We start from the raw sequence: 16,923 nt of genomic DNA on the forward strand, positions 1-16,923 counted from the left end.
GATTTCATCAAAATTGAACATTTTTGCTCTTTAAAAGATACTGTGAAAAGGTAGCTTACAGACTGAGAGAAAATACTTGAACTACCTACATGGTGACAGAGGACTTGTGTCAGTATACAGAGAGAATTTCACAACTTTTTCAGACAACCCAGTTTTTGTTTTTGTTTTTGTTCTTAATTTTTGAGAGAGCATGAATAGGGGAGGGGCAGAGAGAGAGGAAGACAGAGGATCCGAAGTGGGCTCTGTGCTGACAGCAGAGAGGCCCATGAGGGGCTTGATCCCATATGATTGGTGAGATCATGACCTGGCCTGAAGTCAGATGCTTAAGCGACTGAGCCACCACGTCACCCCCCAGACAACCCATTTTTTAAAAGGTAAAATATTTGAACAGTTACTTTTCAAACGAAGATATATATGAATTGACAATAATCACATGAGAAAGATGCTCAAGATCATTATGTCTGAGAAATGCAGATTAAAACTATAATCATATATTGCTACCACCCGCTAGAATGGCTAAACTTAAAAAGACTGACAGTACCACGTGTTGCCAAGGATGTGGAGCTCCTGGCGTTCTCGTAGATTGATGGTGAGTGTGTAAAATGGTACACCATTCTGGAAGACCTTTTGACAGTTTCTGAAAGTTCAGCATACAGCTTAGCCAGTGACCCTGCAAGTCTAGGAAAATATTTGTTTACAAAAAGACTTTATGAATATTCTCAGTAGCTTTATTTCTAATAATTCCAAACAGGAAACAACAGGTATGTCTAGTAACAGATGCATACATTTAAAAGTTGTGTATATCCATACAGTGGACTCTACTACTCTGCAATAAAAAGGAACAAGCTACTGCCATGTAGCAGCTTGAATTAATGTGAAAAATTAGATGAGAATAAGAAGATAAATAGAAGAGTACACCTATATGATCCCATTTATATGAAATTCTAGACCTAATTAGTGACAGAAAGCAGAACAGTGGTTACCTGCTATTGGTGGTAGGGGACGTGATTGACTGCAGAAGGGCTCGGGAACACTTGGGGATGATGGAAATGTGCTTTTATCTTGATTGTAGTGATGCTTACCTAAGTGTATACATTTGTCAAAACCTGTAGAACTATGTATTTAATAATGTGTTTTTGGAATGTTAAAGTTGGCTTAAAATTTATTGGCGTTTTACAACTTGATAATTATTTTGTTGGTGCTGCTGTCTAGCTTTTTATTTAACAATTTCATTTTTAAATTACATGAAAATTATAATCCAGAAACACCAAAAATGCACCTTGCCTCTTACATTAGAAAATTATGATATATCCCTAAAATCTAGACCTTTTTAAGTATACGCAGGTTTTTCATTTGTAAGAAAAATTTGTGTGACTTTGTGTTAATATTTCATAAAATACTTTTCCAGTTTTCTTACAATATTGTTGGTTCTTTCTTTGTTTGCTTTGTTCTGTTGTCAGACTATGCCTTGCAGAATATAAATATTAAACTGCTACACTAAAAGGTTGGTACAGAATTGGGGGCTTTTTTGCAACTGCTTCTCTGTGACTGTCTCTATCGCGCCCTCTGGTGGGTTTTGCGTCTAATTGGGGGTAACATGAAAATCCACTCATTACCTTTGTAGGAGATAAATCTTACAAAAGACTTAATAGAACTTTGAAGTTAAACTTTAAGTTGAGAAACCACTCAGTATTTTCTATTGATAACACTATAATGCTTTATTCTTGTGGTAGACTTTATAAGAATTATTTAGTACATGTTTTTCCATAGGTTATTTTGTCCTGTCTGATGGCTCTTTCCAGAATATTTCTAAGATAGAGATTCTGAGATTGCTTACTAGAGTAATCTTTCCTAATAGTTTTCATTCTATAATATAGTTCTAAACATTCTGCCATACAAAAGAGAAAATTCCTCTTGAAAATATCCTGTATAGTCAGAAGAGGCTGGAATTCCAGAGTCTGGAATATTTTATGGTGCCAGAAGTTGAGATGCTTCAAAATGGGGATTGTTGAAAGGTCACACAGGAGCCAACCTGAGGTGGTACCTAAACAAAGCTGGAAAAATTTGATGAATAGTGACATTATTGAATTTTAACCTGTAGAATAAAATAAGTATCTGTGAATCTATGCTGATGTGAATAATTGAATAAAGAAAGAAATGGGGAAGGGGCAGTTTTTAATTGTTTCTTAAATACGAACGTTTCAATGTACAAGGAAAGGGGAAAAGAAAATCATTAAGCAAATACCATAGTGATTAAATCTTGCACACCAGAGTCGAGTCGCCTGTGTATGCTAAAATTAGGTTAGAGTTTTAGGAAAAACGGGATATTTGTATAGTCTCAAAGTATTGTTTCCCCTTCCCCTGATACATTTTTTAAATATTTATTTTTGAGAGAGTGTGAGTGGGGGAGGGGCAGAGAGAGAGGGAGACACAATCTGAAGCAGGCACAGCACAGAGCCCAACACAGGGCTCGAATTCCCAAACCATGAGATCATGGATGCTTAACTGATTGAGCCACATAGGTGCCCCTCCCCTGAAATTTTTTAATACAAAGGGAAAGATAGTAGATTTATAGTGGAGAAATCTGACAGACACCACCCTGGCCAATTGATTAAAGTTAACATCACTAGCAAAAAGACATTGACATTGTGAACCCTTTGATAACAATGTGTGCTGATAAGGACACATCATCATTTCTATGGTATTTTTGCCCCAAATGCCAAAATGTATCCTAATCGTAAGAAAATATCAGCAAGCTTAAGGTGAGGGACATTTTACAAAATACTGGATTAAAAGTATCAAGGTCATGAAAGACAAGGGAAGAATTAAGAGCTCTCATAAATTAGAGGAGACTAAGGAGAAATTAAAAAGTCGCAAAAATAAGAGTTCCCAAATACCCCTCAGCTAGCTTCCTCTAATGTTAATGTCTCACTAAACCATAGTACAGTTACCAAAACCAAGAAATTAACATTGGTACAAACTGTTAAACTGCATATTTTAGTAAAAAAACTGGTGACATCTGAAAAGTTCTTTTCCAGGATTCTAAACAGGATCCTACATTTAGTTTCTTTCAAATTATTGTTACTGCTAGAAGAATTTGAAAAAACTTGATTTATTTTGTTTTTGTTATTAGATTAATAGACTAACAGATAGTAAATTATCTATAAATTGACTATTTAAAAGAATTTCCTCAAGAAGGATTAGTCTTGTTGCTGTTGAGTACTACACAATTACTGGGAATTGGCTAAAGTTTGCAGAAAGTTTATTTTTCTACCATTCTGCTTATTTTTGTTTTAATTTTGAGAAATCTCAGAATCATGTAAAAGAGCTTAGACTTCAAAGTTGTTTTTCTTTTAACCCTAACAGTGGAGTAGTAGCTTGGTGTGTATGTAGTAATAATAATATTGCTTTAACAGTTGGAGACCTGGATGTCTTCTATAATATTTTGGAATCTCTTTTATTCCTTTTTTCTTTTTCTTTAAAAAAATTTTGTTTTAATGGTTTTTTTTTTTTTGTTTTTTTGAGAGACACCCCCCCACACACAGACAAGACAGAGTATAAGCAGGGGAGGGCAGAGAGAGAGGGAGACACAGAATCCGAAGCAGGCGTCAGGTTCTGAGCTGTCTGCACAGAGCCTGACGTGAGGCAAAAACTCAAGAACTGTGAGATCATGACCTGGAGCTGAAGTTGGATGCCTAACCGAATGAGCCACCCAGGTGCCCCATTCCTTTTTTCCAAATGAGAAAAAAATAGGAAGGGAGATGGTTGTTTTTCTTCATCTGAGAGAGTGATGAATGAATATGCAACCTTCTGTCTCTTAGTATTATTCTAGTATTAATATGTCCAGTTGACAGTTTTTATTAAAACTAACTGCAGCTCTCTTCAGTAAATGGTATTGGGAAACTGGACAGCAACATGCAAAAGAATGAAACTAGACCACTTTCTTATACCATACACAAAATAAATTCAAAATGGATTAAAGACCTAAATGTGAGACCTGAAATTGTAGACATCCTAGAAGAGAGCACACAGGCAGTAATTTTTCTGACATTGATCATGGTATATTTTTGTAGATGTGTCTCCCAAGGCAAGGGAAATGAAAGCAAAAAGAAATTATTGCCACTACATCAAAATAAAAATCCTGGACATAGCGAAGGAAACAACACAACCTAAAAAGCAGCCTACTGAATTGGAGAAGATATTTGCAAAGGACATACCTGATAAAGGGCTGGTATCCAAAATATGCAAAGAACTGATACAGCTCAACACCCCCCAAAAAACAAATAATCCAATTAAAAATGGGCAGAAGATATGAACAGACATTTCTCCAAACGACGTCCAGATGGCCAACAGATACATGAGAAGATGCTCAACATCACTAATCATCAAGGAAATATAAAGTACAATGAGCTATCACCTCACACCTTCCAGAATGGCTAAAATAAAAAAAAACACAAGAAACAACAAGTATTCATGAGGATGTGGAGGAATAGGAAGGAACCCTTTTGTACTATTGGGGGGGGGGGGGGATGCAAACTCGTGCAGGCACTGTAGGAAAAGTTTGTTGTTTCCTCAAAAGGTTAAAAATAGAACTGCCCTACAGTAATTGCATTATTGGGTATCAACCCCCAAAATACAAAACACTAATTCAAAGGGATACATGCACCCCTGTTTATAGCAGTATTATTTACAATAGCTAAATTATGGAAGGAGCCCTAAGTGTCCATTGATAGATGAGTGGATAAAGAAGAGATGGTATGTATATACAGAGGAATACTGTTTGGCTAAAAAAAAATGAAACCTTGCCATTTGCACAACATTGATGGAGCTAGAGAGTATAATGCTAAAAGAACTGAGAGAAAGACATCTGATTTCACTTATATGTGGAATTTAAGAAACAAATGAGCAAGGGGAAAAAAAGACCAAGAAACAGATTCTTCACTGTAGAGAAGCAGAGAGAATGTAGGTGGGTTGATGGGTGAAATAGGTGATGGAGATTAAGGAGGGCACTTGTCTGTGATGAGCCCTGGGTGATGTATGGGATTGTTGAATCACTGTATTGTACACCTGGAACTAATATACCACTATGTTAACTATACTGGAATTAAAAACTTAAAAAATATCTTAATGCAAAAAATAAAATTTACTGTAGCAAAATGAGCTAAAAGCAGATTCTTAATTATTATTTTGTGTTAATGAGATTCTTGAAATCACTTGTTAAAATGAGTAACCATCTAGATTTCACCTTTATTCCTGAGTATAGTCAGGGTGCATTGATCTTCAATAAGGTCTCAACAGTTTAATTTGGTGTTTTCTGTGTAAGCAATCCATCAATTCCTTATTAATAACTTTATATTTCATAAACTCAGACAAAAAAATCCAGCTTTTAATGTCTTCCTTAAATATTAGAGAATGATACAATTACTTTATAAGATTCTTTATTTTAGTGCTTTGTAATAAATTGACTATGTAGGCTTTTTCAACTACTAAAAGTGATAGTCCTTCCAAAGGCGTCCTTACAAAAAGTAGAAAAATAACGAGTTTTAACTTGGCAAAACATATGAAAGAGAGTATCTCTGAGTCACAAGATGAGTCAAGAGGGTGAGGTTTGTTTTTTTCCCCCCTTGTCCATCTGTTTTAAGGGAGTAGGAAAAATCTTTGATCAAAGTTGCTACCAAAAGTTGGAATTTGTTCTTTAGTATTTGACTTGTACCAAGTGCAGATCTGAAACGTTTAATGGTACTACCAAGATGGGTTTAATCTACTTCAGAGATCTGTGCCTAATTTGTAGGAGATTGGTGTATGCTGATACTTCAAGAATCGAGATTCTGTTTCATGCTTTAGCACACATTTAATCCTGCAACACATCTGGTCTACAACGCTGGCAAGTGGAAGTGCTGAATAACTGCTTCTCTGGTGACAGTAATGACCAAATTCATCACTTTGTTCCATACCTAAAATAACTATTTTTACCATTTGTTGTTGAAAGCTAGCTTTCTTAGATTTTGGCTTTAAAAGATATTTATGGCATTGCCTTCCATGTTAACCATTTAAAAATACTGGAATTATTTAGTATAGATTCCTCCAGTTGTTCAGCTAGCCTCAGAGTACTGAGTAATCTAGTCTGTGTCTTACTTATTATTGTAATAGGCAGGAAGGAAGGGACAGAAAGGAGGAAATAAATGGGTGGTTGGAGAATAGATATTGCCTACTTTCAAATTACACTGTCTTCCTAAAGTAAATCCCAAGGTGAGTTTTGGCTGCGTGGGGTATGTGCAAATGGTGGTGAACAGAAGATTAGATAGAGGTCATTCCCTCCATGTTTTATTTCTGGGGCTTTTTAAAAAGCCATTTGTCACTGGCACATTGCTTTGCCTTTAAGGAAAGTTGTAACTACTCATCCAGAATAGGTATCAACTATTTTGTAATATTTCACAAGCTATTTAAAGCAAAAGACAGAAAATGTCTTTTAAAATATTGTTTTAAGGGGCACCTGGGTGGCTCAGTCCGTTAAGTGTCTGACTTCAACTCAGGTCACGATCTCGCGGTCCGTGAGTTCGAGCCCCGCGTCGGGCTCTGGGCTGATGGCTCAGAGCCTGGAGCGTGCTTCCGATTCTGTGTCTCCCTCTCTCTCTGCCCCTCCCCCATTCATGCTCTGTCTCTCTCTGTCTCAAAAATAAATAAACGTTAAAAAAAAAAATTAAAAAAAAAATGTTTTAAGGGCTTGTGCCAGAGAATGAGTTAGTGATACTCATAACTACAGGATATACAGTTAATTCCCCCCATTTTTTAAAGATTTTTTTTTTAATGTTTATTTTTGAGAGAGCAAGCAAGTGGGGGAGGGACAGAGAGAGGAGGAGAGAGAATCCCAAGCAAGCTCCATGTTGTCAGTGCATAGCCTGGTGCGGGGCTTGAACTCACGAACCACGAGATCGTGACCTGAGCTGAGACCAAGAGTCAGACGTTTAACCAACTGAGCCACCCAGGCACCCCAGTCTCTCCCCTTTTTAAATCAGAAATTGGTACGAGTCTCATGATCAGAGAGTTCAGGGAAGGACATTCCAGCAGAGGGTATATAAGGAAATGGAGGCATGAACTTTATGCTATAGAAGAATTGTGCCAAGAGCATTGTAGCTAAAGATGGGGAAGAGAAGGATGGAAATTTAAATTGAGGCTAAATATTGTCAAGGGCTTTAGACTTTGTATCCTGAGCGTGTTAGAAAGCCACTACACATTTTTAAGCATGAGAGCTAGCAATTTGGCTGAATGTGATTTTTAGAAAGATTACTGTTGGCAGTGTAAAGAAATATATTTATGATTCATCTTTATTAATATTCCTTGTTCATCTGTCAAGACTGGAATGCTTTTGGATTAGTGGGGTTTTCCAGGTAATTGAAGATAGTCCTTCACCTTGCTTTCAGTTTCAGAATGTGACTTTATAAAACTGTTATCATGTTTATATCATAGCATTAGTAAATGGAATCTAACAGTTTCTATAAGTATTATGGCACTACATTTCTGCCTTTGCTCTTTCCAGTTAATGGTACACTCTAGAGTTACTCTAAATGAGATGCTGTTTGGGGACACATTGTCTTTCCTTTTCCACTTACAGTGTATTTTAGTCATCCATTATGTTCATTTTCCTCATCACCTTTTCTGGTTTGTGGTTGTAAGGCAAAACTAAAGATTACTGGAGAAAGTTAACTCATCCTTGGTATGGAGAGGGAGAGTAGCTTTCAGCAAAAACTATGAACTTGGAGAAACTGTTCTGAAAGATCCGCTGATTGGTGTCCGGTAGGTTAAGTTGAGTTTTACTCTAAATTCTGATGGCATTTTGATGAGTAAGTTTTAAATCTGAAACACTTAGAATTAAAACTCATTTAAAACATTTATTGAGCACCTTTTATATGCAGTGTACAGAACACCAGTGAAAGGTCATGGACTCTGGTCTGAGGTGGGGAAGACAGGTAAATAAATGAAAAGCATTTAAGGGACTTAAGGTTTATTAAATTTTCCTCCCAGGAGTGAGGATATCCAGTTTCATCATGGAAAATAAGAAAATAAGGTTTATTTGAACAGTTGCTTTTATCATCTGTTCATTAAAGAATAAAAGGGACAAAAAAAGGTTATTTGTAGTTGATGTGTTTATGAGGTGCGTATTTCAGTTTTGATTGGATTATTGTAGGTATATATGTGTGTTTTGCTATTTGAAGCAATGTTCAGTTGAATCATTAACATAAAGGCATTTCTGTTACAGTAAAATGTATGTATTGAAGACCTCAAATGCTGCAGAATCACATGTTGGGAAAGTATGGTTTGGGTAGACTCAAGTATGCAGCTTTGTAGCAGAGTACTTAGAAAACGATCACGGTCTTGAAAACTTTAGCATAAATAACCTCTGGCATCTGTATTAAGCACCATAGCTATTCATTTATTAGCCTTAAACTAGGACTCGAGCTTCCTATTTTGGACCTTCCTCCAGGTCCTTGAGGGCAGCTGCTTTAGCAGAAACTAATTTTGTAAAAATTAAATAATGAGTCATGGTACAGTCCCTTTGTTAAATGCTTTTTGAGGCTTGGTGGTGGGAGAGGTGGAGAGATGAGGAATTATCTTTGCAGCTGGTTCATTTGTACCCTTTTCACCATAGAACAGTGTTGGAAAGACTTTTGAAGTTCCTGAATCTACTAAACTTGCTGTTTTCTGTAAAGGAAGGCATTTGTTTTCACCTTTTTTCTTAGGATTTTATTTTATTAAGACTTGTTCTTTGAGAAAACTTGTCCACTTTTTCCCTTCAGAACGAACTAGGAAAAATCCCTATGAACCAGTGACATTTCTGTGCTCTGTTAACTCACAAACCAGCTCTCTTATGACTCCCTTTACCAGCTGCATATGAACTACTTCATATTAGAGCAGCATCTGGTAGTTAGTTGTATCGTCTGTACTTTGTAGTGCAGATACAGTTTTTATTTCACTTTAACATAATTTTATATTTAAAAAATCTTTAACTTTTAAGTTCTTATAGTGAGAATGCCATATATTCGAACTTTCAAGAAGCTTGCAGTCTCGGTCTCTAATACTGTGGGCCATAATACATGTATACCCATGGGCAGCATAACATTTGACTTAATTTTCTTTTAATATATTTGTATTATTTCTGTTACCAAGATTAAAATTATTTGTATGAATTTGATTTCTTAAAGGAATGAAGACAGTAATGTAATTTAGAAGAAAAAATCTTTCAAGAATGCATATGCATATTAGAGACTGGATACTGAATTTTTACAGAGTAATTACAAACTAATGCAAACATTTCTTAAGTGAATTTTGTTAGCTGTGGTTCTTTTGGTTAAAAAACATAAAAGCGGTATTTTATTTGCTCATACTTGCTAAGAGTATCTCTGGAAGAATACCCAAGAAACTGGCAACATTGCCTCTAAGGAGGGGAATTGGATGTCTACAGGGTGGGATAGGAGGGAGGCTTTAATTTTGAACCATGAATAGTTCAAACCATGAACTATTAGAAAGAAATCAAACTTGAAAAAAATACGTGAAAGATGCTTTGGTACAGAACAGAGATTGATTTAGCCTGCCTAGTAGGAATCACCTGACTCCATGATCGGCTTAGCATTGCAATCCTATAATATCTTGGTGCGTATACAGTTTGTATGTTATGGCAGGGGCAGGCAAACAAAAAGGTAACCAAATAAAAATACTATGTACTTTTCTGTTATAGGCAATTAACCAATAGAATATGTAACTTTTAATTAAACTCAAACTTTGATTAAGTGCTGGATTTTTTTCCCATATAATTCTCATAAAATCATTTTGTAAATCTTGCCACCTCTTTTGGTTTGTTTTTAGTTGATGCTGATGAAATTAAAAGGCTAGGAAAGAGATTTAAGAAGCTCGATTTGGACAATTCTGGTTCTTTGAGTGTGGAAGAGTTCATGTCTCTGCCTGAGTTACAACAGAATCCTTTAGTACAGCGAGTAATAGATATATTTGACACAGATGGGAATGGAGAAGTAGACTTTAAAGGTAAGAAAGTTTTTTAATTTAACAAGTTAGGTAATCTATAACTAGTCTTACAGTTCTGTGTATGAAAATGTCTGAAAATTTAGTTTTTTAAAAATGTGTTTATTGGTGATCTTATAATAATTTAAATTCTTGAAACGTGTGGTATATGAACCTTAATGAACTAATAAGTAAAAGATCTTTTACCGCTTGGTTCATATATGATCAAATTTATTTCCTTTGTTTTTGGAAAATTAATCTTATTTTGGGAAACATAATGTTAGAACTGCATTTTTAGAAACTTTATTTAAAGAATGAGACTTACACTAAGCAATAAAAAATAAACTGTAGTAATAAGGAGATGAGCATTTTACACAGGATTATTTTAATCTAGAATTTTACATAAAACAATAGTGATTTTGCTAATATTACCATGGTACATAATTTTATATTTGATTCTATACTTTGTCATCAACAGACTTTGTTATTTTAGTTCCAGGAACTGAGTTTTAAGTGAAGGAGGATCTAAAACAGATTTTATGATAGATTTAATGTTAAACAGGCAGTGAAGAAAAATGATCATTTTCACGAGGCTTCCAACACTTTATTTAAATGAGTCTGAATTTTGGGGCCAGAAATTCAAAATTATTTTTGTTCTGGCAAAACAGTCGGGGGGTGCTTGCTGGCTCAAGAGCATGAGACTTCGATCGTGAGATCGTGAGTTCAAGCCCCACACTGGGCAGAGAAAATTACTTAAATAAATGGAAGAAACAAAACAATGTATAATCTTTTTTTTAATACTTGTAAGATTTTGTGTTTTTTAAATATTTTTATTTTATGTTTAAATGTTTATTTTTGAGAGAAAGAGAGCAAGCAGGGAAGGTGCAGAGAGAGGCGGACAGAGGATCCTAAGTGGGCTCTGCAGTTGACACATAGAGAGCCTGATGTGGGGCTCAAACTCCTGAACTGTGAGACCTCGACCTGAGCTGCAGTTGGACACTCAAGCAAACTGAGACACCCAGGCGCCCCAGGATTTTGTTTTTAAGTCATCTCTGCACCCAGTATGGGGCTCCAGCTTACAACCTTGAGACCAGGAGTCACATGCTCTGCCTACTGAGCCAGCCAGGTGCCACTGTGATCTTTTAAAAAACCCCTCTTTTATAGTTACATTCCAAAAAGAAAGAGTTAAATAGCTTAAAGAATTGTTTTTTAGTGGTAAGCTGTGTGTTACTTAAGAAATATTGCTCAGGGGCGCCTGGGTGGCTCAGTTGAGTGTCCGACTTCAGCTCAGGTCATGATCTTGCGGTCTGTGAGTTCGAGCCCTGCATCAGGCTCTGTGCTGACAGCTCAGAGCCTGGAGCCTGCTTCGGATTCTGTGTCTCCCTCTCTCTCTGCCCCTCCCCTGCTCATGCTCTGTCTCTCTCTCTCTCAGTCAAAACTAAATAAAACATTAAAAAAAAAAATTAAAAAAAAAATATTGCTCAAATTGATTTGACCTTAGAGAACTGAAAGTTTGGATATTTAAAAAAATACATAGAACCTTGTTTGTTGAAATTTCAAATTCAGCACTTTCAGTTTAAAACACTGCTTTGTAATATTTTCTTTTGCAGCAAAAAAAAATATTCTTTTATGGATATGTTAAGTTTTTGTGTGTGGAGGGGTATTATGTATTTTCCTATATTAAAAAAATGAAACTTCTGATTTGTAAACACTTTCTGTTCTTATTCAGAATTCATTGAGGGAGTCTCTCAGTTCAGTGTCAAAGGAGATAAGGAACAGAAGTTGAGGTGTAAGTATTTTTCTTAACTGAATTCATTCTTCCTCTTATACCACTACTACCCCATACTACATTATAAACTCCTTTTTTAAAAATATTCTAAAAGATGACTTTTTCTAGATTCTTAGTATATGTAACAGAAATTGTATATTCTGGAGAAAATCCTTTTAGGCTCTTTGCAACTAGTATATTCTAATGATGTCATTGTTGCTTTTTAGTTGGATAGAAAGAAAACAATTTCCTTCTAGTGAAAACAGCTATATAAACTGCTTGTCTTGGATAAGAGATTTGTTGATGAAAGTGGGAAGAAATGTTCTAATGTCATTAGGTGAACTTAGTTTATATACATATTTAGCCAGAAGTCCACTCTTTTGGTTTATGTAGGCACCCTCTATCACAGTGAACATCTGGACCTTTGTAAGTTATTCAGCTCTTAGACATTTTATTCAGTAATAGTTCTCTGAGGCACAGGATATATGCAAACATCTTTTGTAAATGAACTCTTAATATAAATGAGAATAACAGTAATAGCAATTGAACTTTTGCCATGTTTCAGACACTGTTCTAAGCAATTTTTTACATGTATTATATGCCAGTTATAAAGTATTCTATAAAGAACCTGGGAAGTTGGAACTGTTATTAGTCCCAATTTTATGTACAGAAACTGAAGCTTAGCAAGGTTAAACAACTTTCCTTTAGGTATGCTAATTGGCCCAAGCACTCTTGACTCCAGAGCCCATACTTTTTTTTCTTTATTTTTAATTTTTTCATGTTTATTTATTTTAGAGACAGAGAGAGACAGAGCATGAATGGGGGAGGGTCAGAGAGAGAGGGAGACACAGAATCTGAAACAGGCTCCAGGCTCTGAGCTGTCAGCACAGAGCCCGACACGGGGCTCAAACTTACAGACCGTGAGATCATGACCTGAGCCGAAGTCGGACGCTTAACCGACTGAGCCACCCAGGCGCCCCAAGAGCCCATACTTTTAACCAGCTGTGTAACTGCCCCTAGAGGCAAGATCAAATGTGAGAAGGAGCCATCTTCATAGTTATAATTCTAGACTAGATGTTTGACAACTCACTGTTTTCTTCTTCATTGAAGGTATTTACTTGTGATTGCCTTACAACTGCCATTGATTTTCCTTACTCTTTTTTTAGTTGCTTTCCGTATCTATGACATGGATAAAGATGGCTATATTTCCAACGGGGAACTCTTCCAGGTGCTGAAGATGATGGTGGGGAACAATCTGAAAGATACACAGTTACAGCAAATTGTAGACAAAACCATAATAAATGCAGATAAGGATGGAGATGGAAGAATATCCTTTGAAGAATTCTGTGCTGTGAGTACAAAAGAGCTGGTTCTTCAAAAGTTAGGTTTTAAAAGCATTTATAAAACTACTTAATAGAGAGTTCCTTATACTTATTTGCCCTAGAAATTTATATACAGTATTTGATTTTACCTAATTGCCCATATTCAAAGTTTTGAAATATTCCTTATGGTAACTGTTAATAACTAACCATTATTATTCTCAAGAATTCCTGTTCCCAGTGATTATCTGGTAACACACCCTAATGCTAGTACCATTTTACTCATACTAGTAACTTTTACTTATTGTTAGTAGTCCCCCACATTACAAACAGGGCATATTCTTAAGGTTCATTTAAAAATAAATATGTTTGAAAACACTTGTGGAGGGTAGGTGTTGATGCGGTTTCAGCTAGGAATCCAGAAGTTTGGCTTCATGAGGACAACAGAAGTGGAGTGCCTATGCATGTTAGACTCATCAGCTAGGCAGTGTAAATGGTGATTCCTCCCCTGTCCCCTCTCCCAAGCTACTGATGGATTTGCCACCACTCAGTGCTTCCAAACATGAACATGCTAGCCGCTCAGCTTCTTTCTCTACTTTGCCAAAGCAAAGATACTAGCCTTTTGATACATATAATGAGTTTTAACTGCAAGCTAGAAAGACCAGAGAATCCAGAGGAGAGGCGAAGAGAACAAAGAAAAAAGTTTTAAAGTTTTTCAGTTACGATTGGATGCTACTGTGGCAAGATTTCCTTCCTCCCTTTTCATTTTTTATTTAGACCATACAAGGAAAAACTAATGACCGCTTGTGTGTCATGTAAGGACTAAAGTTGTTACTGTGGCATTGAAGTAGAAGTTCACATTATCCTTTAAGTAGCTTCCTTGATCTCAAGGGAATACTGTGTGCATGCTGTTTCAAAAAGTAGGGTGATGCTCTAAAATTGAAAGAACAGACTGGGTCTTTTTGGAAGAGGGTTAGGCTTGAGATTGGAGACTTTGTTGCCTGGTAGTACTGCTGGGAGGGTTTATGTTACTCCTCTGTTTCTTCTTTACCAAAGATCACGGAAAGACTGGTGTGGAATGTGGTCAGATTGTGCCGTGGGACCAGGCTGGTCATGTCAGCATAGATAACCAGTTTTCAAAAGAAGGAAAGAAAAGAAATTCAGGGGTGCCTGGGTGGCTCAGTCAGTTGAGCATCTGACTCCTGATTTCAGCTCATGTCATGATCTCACAGTTCAGGAGATGGAGCCCTGTGCTGGGTTCTGCGTGGCTCCAGCAGCGCAGAGCCTGCTTGGGATTCTTTCTCCCTCTCTCTCTGCCCCTCCTCTGTTCACACCTGCACTCTTTCAAAATAAATAAACATTAAAAAAAAAAAAAAAATCCTGAGCATTGAGGGAACAAAGCAAAAATGGAAAACTCTTGCCTACAGTGATGTGAGATGTATATAGATGAAGATTCCATTTAGTAAATATAAAAATGTAAGTTGAAATTACACATAAATTGTCATTGGAAGAAAATTAAAATGCGTATGATGCTGTTTACACTGAAGACATAAGCTGTGCTTTGAGTTTATTTCCAGTATTTGATAAATTGCTTTCGTATTTTTGAGGAGTGTATTTCGGGGATGGAGAAAAACTTTTGTGTTTTCAACCCAACTTCTCTGAACATTGATCAAGTCCATAACTTTGGCTTCATTGAGTCCTTTTTATTCTGATTTCTCAAGCTACAGCAGTAAAGAGATGGGGAGTTACTTTAAAAGATCACATGCTTGTCTCCCTCCTTTAAAAATTTCAGAATACTTATACAAAGAAAATAGAAACAATTGATGACAGTGTTAAAGTTGGCAGGCTGAACTGAATGCTTGTACAGCTGACCCTTGAAAAACATGGGTTTGAACTGCACATGTCCTTATATGCTGTTTTTTTTCAGTGAAGTACTGCACATTTTTTTGTTAATGTTTTCTTTTTTTTCTAGCTTTATTGTAAGAATGTAGTATGTAATGCATACACAAAATAGTGTTAATTGTTATTCATGAGGCTTCTGGTTAACAGTAGGCTATTAGTTAAATTTGGGGAGAGCCAAAAGTTGTATGTGACTTTTTTACTGCATAGCAGGGTTGATATCTCCAACCCCTGTTGTTGTTCAAGAGTCAGATTATTTATTTTTGCTTTCCTCTCCAAACTCCAATGAAATTAAACGGATTAAAAAGTAAAGGTTTTGAACTCACAGGACAAAGAGAATAGTAGGGAGGATAGTAACTAGACAACTTAAAACTCTGTAAACTGGCTTAATAGGAGAAAAAATGAATTCTGAGCTATCAGCTTGTAAAGCTGAGCGGCAACTTGGTATATAATGCAGAATCCCTGAAAGGCTCAGAAATTGGTAGCATAAGATAAGTGGAGGGGTGGCTCAGTTGGTTGGGCCTCTGACTTCGGCTCAGGTCATGATCTCATGGGTTGTGAGTTTGAGCCCTGCATCGGGCTGTGCTGACAGTTTAGAGCCTGGAGCCTGATTCTGTGTCTCATTCTTTCTCTGCCCCTCCCCCACCTGTGCTGTCTATCAAAAATAAATAAATGTAAAAAAAAATTAAGTGAAAATGGGGATAAAGGCAAGACTAAAAACAGTTGCTTGAAGTCTGTTTAAAAAGCATTCAGAACACTAGATCTCCCTACTCTGTTCAGACTTCTCCACTGTAGTGGGAGATTGGAGAGGGTGAAGTAATCTGAGTCTGGAAAACATGGGGAATAGATTGTGTGTGTGTTGGGGGGGTGGGGCGCGTGATGGTGAGTATCCAAGAGAAGGCAATGCAGGAATGTTATTTGCAGACCTGTAGGGAAATACTGAGTATTACCTGAAAATCCTAAATGATTATCTCTGTGTAAAAGAAAATAGAGAACGAAGGCAAGGTAGCAAACTGCTGTTTTCATAGCAGAAGTTGTAGAACTAATTGGCTATTCAAGCTTTATTTTTGAAATAAAAACTTTAGGTTAAATTTAAAAATAATACAGATGCAGTTATACACAACAACATGGATTAATCTCAAAAACCTGTTGGGTGAAACAAGCCAGACATGAAAGAAATTTCATTTTAAAATGTACAAAAACAAACCAAACTAATCCATGTTGTTAAAGTCACAGTAGTGGGTGGGTGGGTGTGTGTGGGGGGGCGGGTAGGGCAGGGGGAAGGAGATGGCTAGTGCTGGAAGGGGGCCGCAGAAGACTGCTGAACATGATCTGGGTGCTTAGCTACTTGGGTGTTTACACTGGGAAAATTCAAGCTATGAACATTTATGACTTACGTACTTTCCTTATGTAGGTTATATTTAATAATAATACAGGTAATTACACTTTTAGATTACCATGTCATTTATTCACTGAGATTTCTGTTAACAATTCTACATGTATTGAATGAAGCCCATGAGAAAATGTGCAGAAGTTTTTATTTGGTATTTTTATAATGCCTTCTAGAATGGACTGACATGTTGGGTTTTGAGGATAATTTTTATGCTAACATCTGGTTATTATTTAATATTAAACTACCTTAGTAGGGATTAGCAAACCAAAATGGGTCAAATCCTTCCCGTGGCCTGTTTTGTAGGTCTTTGAGCTTAGAACAGTTTTTTACATTTATTAAAAAAAAAAAAAAAATGTGGGAGAGGAAAATGCCAAGAGAAATTATATGTGGCCTACAAAGCCTATAATACTTCTTATCTGGCCCTTTAACTTTGCCAACCATTGTCTTAGAACATAAGAAAATGCCTATTATCCTGAAAGAAAGCCCTTACCTAGAGGCAATACAGGTTTAAAAAAAACCAAAAAACCCAA

At 36.3% G+C, this 16,923-nt stretch overlaps 1 protein-coding gene across 1 annotated transcript in view; it reads left to right on the top strand.

Annotated features, from left to right (window-relative positions):
* The window catches only part of PPP3R1 (protein phosphatase 3 regulatory subunit B, alpha), a 69,051-nt gene that overhangs the window by 49,671 nt on the left and 2,457 nt on the right, over positions 1 to 16,923 (top strand). Inside the window, exons 3-5 of the mRNA XM_060659752.3 lie at positions 9,862 to 10,038; positions 11,744 to 11,803; positions 12,949 to 13,133. Of these exons, the coding sequence (XP_060515735.1) occupies positions 9,862 to 10,038; positions 11,744 to 11,803; positions 12,949 to 13,133 (422 nt within the window). The remainder of the gene's footprint in view (positions 1 to 9,861; positions 10,039 to 11,743; positions 11,804 to 12,948; positions 13,134 to 16,923) is intronic.

Source organism: Panthera onca, chromosome A3, assembly GCF_046562875.1.
Source record: "Panthera onca isolate mPanOnc1 chromosome A3, mPanOnc1 haplotype 2, whole genome shotgun sequence".
In the NCBI taxonomy this organism is placed as follows: domain Eukaryota; kingdom Metazoa; phylum Chordata; class Mammalia; order Carnivora; family Felidae; genus Panthera; species Panthera onca.